The sequence below is a fragment of the Crocodylus siamensis genome, chromosome 11 (assembly GCF_052110815.1).
Source record: "Crocodylus siamensis isolate JL-2025a chromosome 11, ASM5211081v1, whole genome shotgun sequence".
Lineage (NCBI taxonomy): Eukaryota > Metazoa > Chordata > Crocodylia > Crocodylidae > Crocodylus > Crocodylus siamensis.
In genome coordinates, this window is record NC_143405.1 from 48517934 (window position 1) to 48531296 (window position 13363).

Here is a 13363-nt window from a genome sequence, read left to right on the forward strand (position 1 = left end):
CCATCCTATTATGAGATAGGTCTGTCAAAGAGGTGTTACCACTGTCTTCCAGCTCCCCTAGCAGAGGGGGAAGAGGCTGTCAGCTTGGGGGCATGGACACCACAAGGGATGACCACCATCTAGCTAGCTGTTCCTTGCATTGCTTATGCTAAGGGACGAATCATTGAGACTTGATGTGGTCTGGTTGGAGTCCCTTGCTGGCATTTCCCTGAACCAGAGACTGAGAGTTGTGTGGTGTGGTCTGGGAGGGAAGTAATCCTTTCTTGTCTGAGTGGGAATCCTAGCTCTAACACTACATCAGCAAGAAGAGATGGTGATCCAGGAAAGTGAGATTTGGAGCAAGTGAACAGGTGAGATTAGCTCTGTCCCTTTTCAAACCAGTGTCAGCTTTGCTTGGGATGGAGCAGGGGAAACTTCAGTGCTGCTTCTGAGGGCTACCCTGTAGAGTGATGGTGTTTCTTGAGGAAGCAGTGCGATTTTAACTTCCCTCCCTGGGAAAGTTCCTTTACAGCCCTGCAAGCTGAGGTGGGTTTCTCCTGGTTTGGACAAGCCAGAGAAGGAGCAAGGGGCTGTTTCATTACTCTGGATTGTGCTGCTGCTTCCATTTGGAAGCTTCAGGGGACTTGATGTCCCTTGCATCTCACTGTCATCGTCTTATTTCATATGGCCAATGTAGATACAGAACAGTAACTATAATTTAACATTTAGGTGGCTGAGCCAGACAATGGCATCAGGAGCAGCAGAGTGTATCGCTGTGATACTTCCTTCATATTTGTGGATCGTGCACTGAGTCATTATATGTTCCATGGTCTGTTCTGGGTGACCACAGATGTACACTGGAGAGTTTGTCACTTTCCATTTGTGCATCAAGTATCATCCACATTAGTGGTGCACTGATATATCAGTCCCATATCGGATTGACACTAATATAAGGAAAATTGAGAGTATTGGCTTTTTTTGACTCACGTGGCCAATAAATCCCACATGCATGTGCACAGCTGCAGCATGCATGTGGCCAGGAGCGCAGCCTTGCAGTGGGGGGACTGACTGTGCGGGACTCGATCTCACCTCACCATGGGGGACTGATGTTGCTCTCCAAGCTGTCAGGCTGCATATCGGAATCAGATTGGTATCGGCCGATATGGCTCGTTAAAAATCGGCGATCGGTAACAGTCCAAAAAATCTCTTATTGGTGCACTCCAAATCTGCATCTCCCATGGTTTGTGTGGATACGGTTTAGAGTTGCCCAGGAGCATGGCAGATCAAAGCCAAGAACGTTCTCCATTAGTTCGATCACAAGATGTTTAATTGGGACTTCCTGTGAGCTCCATTTGGTTTTCCAAGCTTCATCAGGGTTGAAGTCATATTGTTGAAGATTAAGCACGTGGATCCAGAAGGGTTTGAGCAACGTTAGGTAATGGTGAGGGGCATTGTTGCGGTCCTGGTGGATGAGGAGACGTTCGTTTTCCTTAATTCACTGGACTTCCCGTAGAGATTCTGCCTCAGTGATCAAGTGGAGGGGTCATGTGTGGCAGACATCATGTTGGGGTTGGCTTGAAGGCCCCAGCGATGCACTGCATTGCAGAGTATATTTGGATGTCAACAAGTCGAGTGTGACTGCTTCTGATCCATACCGGTGCTCAGTACTGGGCCATTATGGAGTATGCAAGGGCCAGCACTGATGTGTTTAGTACTGCTGCTGATGCTCCGCAACTTCTGGATGCATCCCAGTTTCTGGACCAAATTGACCCTTATCATCTTGGCAGCTATCTTCTTTAGGTGGTCACAGAAGGTTAATGTACAATCCAACTCAGCTCTGAGATAAGACAGAGTGGGGCTGTGCTGCACAGTGTTTGCCACAAAAAGATACCTTTGGGGTATGCTTAGCATTTTTGTTATCAAGATGGAATGCAGTGACTGTTTTGTGGGGATTTGGCTTGACTCCATTTCTGAAAATATTCCTTTATGATATTCAGGTCCTCATTCAAGATGGTATACATTAAAAAGTGTTGGTGTGAGTACTGAGCCTTGTGGCAGTCCATTGCTTGGGAACAGGGCAAGCTGTCACCCAGGCGGACATGTAGCCGCCTGTTACTCAGCATTGTCCATATTGGGTGTAGTGTTTGGTGGCAGCGTATAATGTTTGTGAAGTTCAGTATCTGACCTTTAATCCAGACCATGTCGTAGGCTGTTGACAGGTCTACGGAGGTTGCACCAGTCTTGGATTTTTTCTGAAAACCAGCCTTGATTTATATATTGCAAGGGCCAAAACTTAGTTTCAGCATCTTCGCTTAGACCAAAATCCCACTTATTCATTGAGTATCACTGGCTTGATAAAAGGGCTGATTCTCCTGAAGATGGTACATTCTAGGAGTTTGTAGGTTGTGCAAAGGATATTGGCCTGTAGCTTCCTGGGTCATCGATTGGCTTACCCAGTTTGAGTATTGGAATGACCGTTGCCTCCCACCATGCTTTTGATATGCATCCATTCATGATGCATCTCATTGTGATTTGTAGCCAGTAATGTCAGATGAACCTCTGAGGGATGGTCCATTTCTCCTGTTATCTCTCTCTCAGTTCATGTTGCACATCGTTTCAGAACAGGAAGCATGTGGTGCCCAGCAGCTATATAACTAACCAGCAACCTCTCCCCCTTTTGTCTCCTTCTTCCCCAGGAACTTCTAGTGAATTACGGATAAATTCCAGCAGCTGCGAAAGAGCAGAGCACAGGGACCACAGAAGCCCATTGTCCTTGGATATACACAGACCAAACTCGGTGCCTTCTGTCCATAGCAGTTCATGAAAATGACATGATTCCTCTTCTAAATGCCCGCATGTAATGGTCTCAATGGATGTGTTTGAAGTTGGGGGGAGGGAGGGTTTGGGGAGAGCAGCACTGAACTGGGAAATGTGCTTCATCTTTTTTTAATTCCATCATTGCGAACAGGATGCCCATGAACACAAGCGGCCACAGTCTGGTTTGTCACATAGAAGCCACCTAACGCAAGGCCCATCACCCTCGTACTAACTTTGGTTTTGCTCACCCAGTCTTTCACGAGCTGTTGCCTTTGTCCTTGTGCTCCAGAGAAAGGAATCTGAAATATTCAGGGAAGTAACCCTGACCTGCTTGTTAGGATTAACTGTTCCTAGCATGCTCCTGTTTGTAACACCAGGAGGCACATTCCTTCCCTTGCAAGGCTCCCTCCAAAGAACAATAAAGTGTTTAATGGTCCCCATGTGTGGCATGAGATGCTTTCTCCTGCAAGTCCGAGAACTCCTGTTTCCACCCTCCTGCCCCTGCCAGCAGCTGGAATCTGGCGACTCCTAAGAAGTGTTGGGAAAAGAGAAACTTCCAGTCGCAGTTCCTAAATTAAAGTTCTCCTCATTTATCTCCATCCAAGGGCTGAATGACTTGGGTATATTTGAAAGAACCTGGAAGGGCACAAAGTCTTAGCTGAAAAAGGACTAGCCCTGGTGAATCATGTTGCAAAACAGCTTCCCTTGTCCAGTGCAGAATCTCAATCATCCTCCCTTGCAGTGTCCCTTCCCTTGCTGTGAACTCTCCTTGCCCCCCCCAGCTTTGTTCCATTGTGCCCTCTCTGTGGAGTGAGGAGCCATACTACTGTTGCATCCAAAACAGCATCATTTGGAAGATATTTTTCTAACCCAGTGAGTCCAGTTGGATGGCTCTTGTATGGCTCTTAACATAAGCCTCCTCCAGCTCCTAGCTGAAACGGTCTCTCTTTTTAGCTATCCTATGCTCATGTACCATTTGAGGCTAATGGATAAGGAAGCCAGGCCTTCCACTTCACAAAACAGCCGCCTTCCCCAAGGATGAGGGTAAGCGCTGTCACATAAGCCCCCTCCAGCTCCTAGCTGAAACGGTCTCTCTTTAGCTACCTGTCTTTAGCTATCCTTCCCTCATGCACTGTTTGACCCTGGTGTCTTTCCTGACTGTGGTTCATTTAATGGGCTTGCATGGAACCAGGCTGGGTTTTTTTTTTTTGGTTTTTTTTAATTTACAGCAGAGTTAAATAGAAACTTTCTGAAACCAGGCCAGAAGTGAGAGTCTGAGAACTGGCCCCTAAGTCACACCCTGCCTTGCCCCTGTGCTCCCTTCTGTGAGGAGTTTAGTGCTTTGGAGTAGTGGAGTTCTTGGATGCTCAGGTAGGATTTGCCATGGGTGCCTCTGCAACCATTTGGGTAGATAGAGCTTCAAGGGGTGGAGATGGGAGCATTTTTCACCTCTCATCTTGAGGCATCTGGCTGCCTTGGCTGCCCTCTTGCAGTGACTTTTAGGGAAGAAGGAGAAGCAGAACTGAGCATGGCAGTCTTGTAAAAGTTGGCAGTGTCTAGCCATGGTCTGTGAGTGAGTGTCTCTGTTATCCTATGCACTTTGTGCTTGTGTACATAGCAGTTCTCCCAGCTCTGACCCACAGCCACCTGTCTGCTAGGACCTAGTCCATGGTTTGCCACGTTGGCAGTGCTGCATCTTAACCTGGGATAGGGAATGAGGAATAGCATCTCCAGTCGAAACCACAAGGGGTATATCGGGGCCAGAATGAAAGGAGCATGGAGTTGGAATTGAGCTAAGAGAGCCCAGCACCACCCAGACTCCTGAAGGAAAGACCGTGCCTTCAGTGGCCCTGCAATGTGGGGCTGTTGGATTGCAGCACCCCTTGCACTACCTGTGGGTGTTAGTTCAGTACTAATGAGCACCAGCTACTGAGTCACTAGTGAAGGTGACCGCTCATTTGGCGTGATTCAGCTGTGCCTGTCAGCCAGCTTGGTGACTTGGCCTTTCCCAATTGCTGGTAACCAAGAAAGACAGAGCTTCACAGCCCTGGTCATTGTAGCAGACCCCAAGTTGGCTCGTTCCTGTCAGTATTACACATCTCCCTTTGATCCCACATTTTCTGCACTGTGCAGGTCCTGCTCCCAAGAAGAAGGGGAAACTTCTGAAGAACAAGCACTCTGTCCTTGGCTCATTGCTGGCAATGTTGAGGGCTTTTTTTTGTTTTCTTTTTTTGCTGCTTGGGATTTCTGCTGCTTTGCCTGGTAGCAGGTATGTTACATTGAGTACAGTGTCGCCCAGCTTCTGACATCCTTTCTATTTCTTGTTGGCCTAGAGAGGACAGTGTTCCTCTTTTCCCCTCTCTATTCCTCTTCTGCCCCTGCCCACGCTTGTCTGGGCACGTGCAATTCGCGTGACATGCATTTGGGGGAGTTATGATGCCAGGGCTGATTATGTAGCTGCACTGGACAATTTTCTCCGTTAGGCAACTGTAATACATTTCTGTGTTCTTTTATAATGAGCTTTATTTACCAAATTGGCAATTCCTCTGTTGAGAAATAACTGATTACAGCATTCAGGGAGTTGCTGTCATCTCAAGATATGCAGGTGTCTGTGGAACATAAACAGATGTGATCGTTCAGAAAATGAATCCAACTGATAGAGGGAAGGGGGAAAAATCCAGTCATACAGTCATGAATGCAGTGTCTCCAGCCTCGTTCCCACTAACACTGCCAAGGTGTACAGCTGCTGTTCTGCAGCTCTGCAAGGACAGAGCATTGACTGAGGCTGGCCAGGAGCTCCTGCTGTAGATTACTTGATGAGGACCTGAACTTATCCCTGGCCCCACACTCCTTTTAGTCTGCTTCTGAGCCAGGTAGTCAGAAAGCTGTGGTAGTGGAATGATGCTGGCCAGCCCAGAAACCAGTTCCTTGTGTAGCCTCTGCAGTTATCAGTAGGTGAATGCTGGTGCCTAAAGCCCTAAGTCTTAGTTAAAGCCCTAAGTCTGAGTAATTGAGAGCTGGCTAGACATCAGGACAGGCGGACCAATTTGAGGAGCTTTAGATGACAGCTGTGGAGGAGGGTGGGGATGTGCACGAGCTCTTCAGGTCTGTGATGTGGATTTGACCTTGGCCTGGGAGCATAACTAGGCCCTCAGGCTCTTTCTGCGGATGGGAATTGCAGATACTCCACTGTGCTCACAGTACCATGAATGAAACTGGTTACCGTATATGCATTCGCCTTCCCCTGAGGTATTTGGGTGTGATGCATTTGGAAAGCTCCCCCCCAACACCCCAATGTGCAGACCAGTTTCTAGAGCCTCAAATGCCCTCCAAGCCACCACATAAGCCCATCTCTGCAAACAATGCAGCATTTTTAGAGAGTCTTTTCCCATTTTCCCTCCCTGCTCCCCCTTCCTGTGTCACTAAGGGCCCTGCATAGAGGGCAGCAACCCCACACCATGTTTTCACCAGGTCCGGCTGATAATCCTCCTGGCTCTCATTTGGTTCTGTGACTCCCAGTTTGCAGAATCCTTGTTAGCTGGTATGGAGCTGGAGTTTGATTTCATGCAGGATTGTGACAGCTGATGTCAGTTCAACTCCTCCGTGGCAGAGATCATTATGCTTGGAGCCAGTATGTATCGTCAAAGAGGTGTCCTCCTCATCACACAGCTACAGCCACGATTGGCACTAATTGGCAGCTTGGACAGCAAGGTCCAAACTACAGTTGCATAAACTGCAGCAACTGTATTACCCTCTCACCCCACAAAAGCAGATCCCTCCAAGGCAAGTTGTCCAGGCAGCATAGGGGCAGTTTGCTCTTGTCAGTGCTGCTGTATGTATGAATTGGACTGCCCTATCCAGGGTGGTTCATCAGCCCATAGGATTCTTGTGCAGCCAGTTCAGCTAAGCGTCTGCATGACCCCTCTCCTTGCAATTGTGTGGGCAAAGGTGTTAATTGGGTGCACCAATATCTCTCTCTATGTGCGTGTATGTGTGTGGGGGGGGTGAGGCAGTGCTCAGAAAATGTACACTTGCTCAGTGCCCACTGACGAGGAGAAATAGTCTAAAAAGGGGCCACATACACCAAACTTAAATATAACATCTCCTCTTCTACAGGAGGGTTTCTTACCACCCTTTGCAAAAGGGACACAAGCAGCACAGTTAGTAAAAACCAGCAAACAGGAACAAAACTGTTCCAAATTTTGTTAGAGGGTTTGGTGTCTTTGTGAACACGACATTTCCCAAGTAATTTGAGGCTGTAATAGGCAAACACGTCTTGGGCTCTCTAACCTGATTATGGTTGTATGGGATAGTTTGGATAGGGATGAGCCTGCTTCAGGCAGGGGGTTAGACTAGGTGACCTCGAGTCCCCTCCAGCCCTGCTTCTCTACAAATATGACTATAACCACGAAGTTTGTGATCTTGCATAAAAACGCAATTCATTGCCTCCTGTTGTTAATATTTCACGCTTGGCTTTGCAAGATGCTTTATCTAATATCCTCTCTGCATTTGTGTTTCTACCAAACTCTGCTTGCTCTATGATGGGAGCAGTTGAAGGAAGAAGTCAAGCACCAAGTGTATCTATAATCCTGGTGGGAAGGTTTTGTGTAGCTGTCGGGGGAGAGGTGTAAGTCTCATTTCCTATTTTATAGTCTGCTGAATCCTGTGAGTTCATGCTGTGCATACTTCTTCCAGGCAGTGTTTTCCATTTGTCTCAAATTTTTATTATTTTTATTTCTAAACTGGTTACAAGGGCTTGCTGGTAGCTTGCTTGCTAAATTGTTCGGATCTAATTCCTAGAGATCTTGAGTTGTCTTTGCAGGTCCTCCATGTCTTTTAGGGTCAGGTCCTTCAGTTTGCCTCTTACAGTAATGAGCACAGTCTGGGGCAGGAAGATGTGTAAGTTCTTGCCTGCTTCCTAACTCCCCTCTCAGCAGTTGTACTAGTAATGCCCATATTTAATACACCACCTAGGACTGCAACGGCCCATGCCACAAACAAACCATTACAGCCTGCATTGACTTAGGATGTCCAGCCTTTCTTCCCCTCTCCAGCTGGTATGACCCTATCACAAACTTATGGGAGCCTGCAGAGCAGTCTAAGGTCTTATAGACCAGTTGACCAATACCCAGCCGACTCCCTTGTGAACAGAGCTGTGTATACTCATCCTTGGAGAAGGTGGCTGTTTTGTGAAATGGAAAGTCTGGCCACCTTATCCATTAGCCTTAGCGCGCGCGCGCGTGTGTGTGTGTGTCTAGGTTATTCTTTGTTTTTCCAGGTTTCCCAGGGTGGTTTGCTGAGAGACTGAGTGGCATACAGCTTGGAGTGATTGAAGGCACTGGCCCTGTAGCCTCCTTTGTGCTGAGGTGGAGGAGCAGCAATAATGATGCTCCACCTCCAGCCTGGTGTCTCATTATGCGGTGGCTGCGCTGCCTGGGGCAGAGCCGAGGGGAGCTAAGGAACCACAAGCAGGGCTCCCTGTCAGACTGTCTCCTGTATTTAATCGCACACGCTCTGTCCTCACACCTTTCCCTGCCCTCTGCCAACCGTGCTGGGACTTGCTGGGAGAAGAGTGAGCAGACTGCTCATCAGGTGCTAGCTGTCACCTCGGCCATCCTCTGGAGTCCACAACACCCTGCAGCTAGAAACTCTCCTCAGCTTGAGGGACTCAAATGAGGGGCCTTCCCTGTCACCCCTCAGCCGAGCTGGGTGCGACTGAACCCCAGCACAGGTGCCCTGTGGGATGGTAACTGCTCTTGGTTGCTGTGGCCCTAGGTCAGTTCTGTCCTGGCCCGGCAGGAGTGAAGGGCATGCTGTGAGCAAGGCGCGGGGAGGAGTGCAGGTCGCTCCCGCATCTCCTGGATTTCAGAAGCTCAGCATTTGCCTACATATGGCAACTGATTTCCTTTGCACAGTGATGTGCAAGTTAGACACAGCCCTTGCAGGAGCATCTTGCTCAGCGGATCCCAAAACAGAGTTGTTGTTTAGCCTGAGAGACTCGCTGCTGTCGGGGGGGCTCGGAAGCAAGAGCTGACTGAGCAGGACTGAGAGAAGGGTCTTGCATTTCTCTGGGTAAAGAGAAGATAGAAGGTATCAAAGGGACCTATATGGTTTTGTAGCCAAAGCCTAGCTGCTCCCGCAGGAAGAATGAAAGGGACTTTTTCCCCTTTCCCAAATCAGCCGTTGGAGGGGAGGAGCACTTGAGTATTCCTTCTTGTCGGTCACCTCCATAATCCAACACATCATAATATCGTGTTTGGTTTTATTGTATATGCATGGGGAGTGCCACTCCAAGGCAGGATTAGCTAAACATAGCATTAAAAATAAAGCACAGCTATTAATTTAATGGGCTCCTTGTTACAACCATCGTAAAACAAGTAAACAGGAGCTCTGCCAGGGCCATCACATACTTCCTCTCGGAGGGGATGAGCCAAGGGAAAAGCTTGACTCTCTGCCATCTGATAATGCAACATGTTTGTGTGGAGTTTCTAACAAATTAATTCTTTTAGTCATCTTCAGCGGCACGTTAAACTCCTGAAGAAATCCAGGCTGGTGACTGCAGCCGAGCCCCTTGATTCCCAGAGAGCCGGAAGGGAAATGCCAGTTCAGGATTTACCTTAAATCAGATCAGCTGAAATAAAGGCTCATGGAAGGCAGAGAAATGGCATTTTATGGGCTGCTTCAATGAAAGAGCCTTGATATTCCCCTTAATCCTTATTTACTAATTTTTGTTTTGCCAGCCTGTTTTGTTGGATTTGGCTGTCTTGTGAACTCTCTACTCCTTAGCTTCCAGTTGGCCATTGCCAGCTAACAATAGCAGCCTTGGATTGCAGTTTATTGGATTAAGCAGATCAGTGCTGTGCATCTGTGAGGACCAGTCTTGCACATGGACTGAAATTGGCTGCTGTATCCACTGCAGGCTTCCAAAGCTGCCTTCCGCTGTGAGATTGGGCCTGTTCCCCAGGCACCGCTCCACAGCGGCAAGCAGTGGCTCTGGTGAGGCAAGCCCCTGTGCGTGAGGATTGCTGCTGTGGGAGGGAGCAGAGTAGAAGGTAGAGAGAAGGTTGCAGGATGGCTAGTGGGCAAGGATCATCTTGGGGTACATGTGATCTAAGGCGCTAGTGCCCAAGACACGGTGCTTAGGGACATGGTTCTTGTTCTGTCACTGAGCGTGGTGGAAATGGCTACACAGATGGTTGTCATGCAGTTAACTGACACTCTTGGAAAGTGCTGTGGGATCATGAAGTGGAAGTTGCTACAAAAAAACTTTGCCTGTTGGTTTTATCTCCCATTAAGTGCCAGGTGTATAACTTGGGGCACCATGTACAAGTGCCACATTCACAGTCTTGCAGTTTAGCTGCTTAAACCTAAGACTTCTGCCCACAGCATCCTAACCAGGTCCTGCCTGGAGTCCTCTGTGCCAGTCATCAGCTCCAGCCTGCGGCCTCCCCAAACACCCATGAGCGATGAGCTGTACAATAGTGAAGGGGCTTTCAGTTGACTGCTAGCCAAAGCAGCAGGGGAGAGACAGAATGATCCAGGATGTCTCCTGGAGGACATGCTGACAGCAGTCTCCACTCTTCTCTATCAAGAGCACTCGGGCTTGTGCCCTGGGAAGGGACACAGTCTTCTGAAGAGGTAGGACAGAAGTCCTTTATAGCACAAAAGCCCATTGTAGTCCTCTTGAAAGATAGCCAGGGCAGCACTCTGCGCACTGGTGCTCTGTGCTCCCTGCGGAAAGCTCTGCTTGCTAAAGTGACATGTTTCACCCTGGGCTGTCTCCAGCTCTTGGGTCAGGATCTGCCTGAAGCAGAGCACACTGCAGGAGCCTGGTCTCGGGGCAGTAGAGACTGGGACGTGGAACGAGGGCTGCTGGGAGCGTGGGCCTGCTCGCGTCACCAAGCACGGATAGGACCAAGTGGTTTCTGACACCCATGACTAGGGAGCCAAGGCATGCTGCTCTTGGGAGCCTGGTGACCACTGCTCGCAGTAAAGCAACAGGAAAACCTACTAGAATCCACCATCTGCCAGGAGACGGGCTCTGTTACATGGTGAAATGGGACCCTGCGAGTCCTCCGCTGTTCAAAGCCAATTTATACGGCTTGGTGAAGTCTGTCTACAAGCGCTTGCCTTGCTGCTATGCGTTGTGGGATTGCTCAGGATGTCTAACTCTGTGAATAGGCAACCAAAGATAAACCAGTTCAAGGGCACAGTACTCCAGACTCCACCTCTCTTCAGCCACCGTGCGTAGGGCTGGAGCACAGTCTATCAGCACTGTTTAAACAGCCCAGACCTGAGCCGGAGAGTGGTACTGATACATCACAGTGCAGTGCAAACATGGCAATAGCAAGCTTGTGTGCATAGCTGCGCACTGATAAACCACAGTGCAACACCATTCCTACTGTGTCCTGCTGGTAACAGTAGAAGAAAGTGTTATCTCCTCAGAAGGGTTTCTGTTTTCACCCTTCGAGGGAGTCCTTCCAAGGCAGGAGGAAAATCAGGTTTTAAAAATAACGAGGAATCCCCCTGGCCCAGTGCCCTTTGAAAAAGTCTCAGCTTGAAGGGATCGTCGGGCTTCTGGCTTGGTGCTCCTGACAGCTGGCAGGGCTTTGGTCATGCAGCGAGCTGACTGTTACTTTTCCCCTGCTTGCTCCAGTCCACAGGCCTGCTTTGGCTCTGCTCTGCACTTGTCTCACTCCCTCACAGCTGTTTTTAAAAATGATCTCTTACCTGGATAGCACAGATCATAGGAGAGTCCCTCAGAAGTTGCTGCTTCACAGGGGTCAGCAGCTCTGTACCTAATTGCCTTTTGCTTCCTATTAAAGGGACACGGGCTGAGTCGGTTTTTAAACAGCACCACTGCTTGCAGTGGATTCTCTCAGAGGTTGGAAATAGCATTTCTGCCCCTCTCCAATTGGCATGCATTAATTTCCTCTCTCCCTGTTTTCTGTGGGAGCTAAAGCCAAGGTGGCTGGCTTTAGCTAACTTCCTTTTTAGCAGTTACTTCGGCATCAGTAATGTTAGCAACCCTACCCCCAAAGCAAAAGCTAGTTAAATAGTGCACTCTGCAGTGGCAGGGTATAGCATACTGAGGTGAATTTGCAGCATGCATCCTGTTGCCCTGCACTGGACAGCATCAGAACCGCTCCACTGTATGTCATAGGCCTTATACTGCTGGCAGCGGTTAGCGATTCTCCACCTAGTCTACGTGGTAGGTGAGCAACAAGTGGGAGAATTTAAGTTTCTCTTCTGCGTTGAATTTCTGAGTAATCTTACAGTATCCTGCCAGCCTGGTCCTGGGTGGCTTTGGCCCCATCACAGTACTGATATTCCCAGGAACTCAGTGTCTTTTGAACTTTTGTGACTCTCATTCCCCTGGTCTGCAAAAGAAAAGTTACTGCCTCTAAAGGCTGTTACTTGCATTTGGGGGTGTTTGGGGGCTGGAAGTGACTGCTGCTTCCCACTGGGGGCTGGAAAACTCCCTTTCGTGGTGGAGCAGGCCCCTATTCTAGTCTTACAGGGCTTCAGTGTCACAGCTTCAGCCTGCGGCAGCTGTAGTTGTAGAAGGTTTTTGCTGGTCTGGCATCTTGCCTGTCCTGGGTCTCAGCCAGGAGAAATTTTGGGAGGAAGAGGGTCAAGGAAATGCAATCAGTGAGAACGAAAAACAGATTTTTTTTCTCTGACTGGTTAATTCTAGGAGAGAAACCAAGTCACCCGAGGGCTCTTCTGGTTCTAGGGTGAGTCTTGAGGACTTGGACTGGTAAGTAGTGGCAGGTGAGGGTATCAAACAGCGATAATTTACTACATGACTTGCTTTTCTGTATACAAGTGTGTGTCTATATTGCCTTATCCTGATGGAGCAAGAACTGCTCAACTGTGTCATCAGTGGTGTCACATGCTGCTACCAATGGATGGACACATTCCTTTGATGCAGCTCCTAAAGACACTGGAGCTTTTGGAGCCGGCTGATGTAGATTCTGCCCCTGCCATGTGGCCTTGCAAGGACTCGTCACACTCAGCATAGCACCAGCTGTGCAGTCCCCAGGTCTCTAGGTTTGCAGTGTGCAGAGCTGAGCAAATACTGGAAGAAGGCAGTGCCCAAGGATCTTCCCCCAGGAGACTTTTATGTTAGTTTTTATCTCATAAACTTTCAAGCTTGAGTTTTCTACAAATGTAACTATCAAATGGTCCGTTCATTTGTAAAATCCAGAGTTAGGTCTGAGTTAGTTCCCCTACCTGACCGGGTATTGAGCTCTGTTACAGTTGCATACACAATTTGACATTCATGTTGGGGATTTATGGCACTAATTTATATAACTGGATTGAAATAAATTGCAAACGTTGGTTACTCGATGTACTGTGTGTTCCCTGTGTATTTTGCTGGAGTACTCCAAGTTTGCAGTTCAAACAGACCAAGAATGACTTCCTGTGGGAACTCAGGAATAATCTTGTGTTTTGGTCCTGGACTTTCTTAAATCAAGGATTTCTTACCATTAGTCACCAGGTGTTAGCTACAGCATGACTCATAGGTATGTGTGCTTGTTTCCCTGAGCTAAGGTAGGTTAGC

At 48.4% G+C, this 13363-nt stretch overlaps 1 protein-coding gene across 3 annotated transcripts in view; it reads left to right on the top strand.

The window, feature by feature from the left end:
- The window catches only part of CHCHD6 (coiled-coil-helix-coiled-coil-helix domain containing 6), a 195738-nt gene that overhangs the window by 141332 nt on the left and 41043 nt on the right, over nt 1-13363 (top strand). Inside the window, exon 9 of one of the 3 annotated variants that reach the window (XM_090021705.1) lies at nt 2676-3232. The exons of the other annotated variants lie outside the window; for them this stretch is intronic. Coding sequence (XP_089877831.1) covers nt 2676-2699 — 24 coding nt within the window. The 3' untranslated portion in view covers nt 2700-3232. Of the gene's footprint in view, nt 1-2675; nt 3233-13363 lie in introns of those variants that run through there. 3 annotated transcript variants of the gene reach the window in all.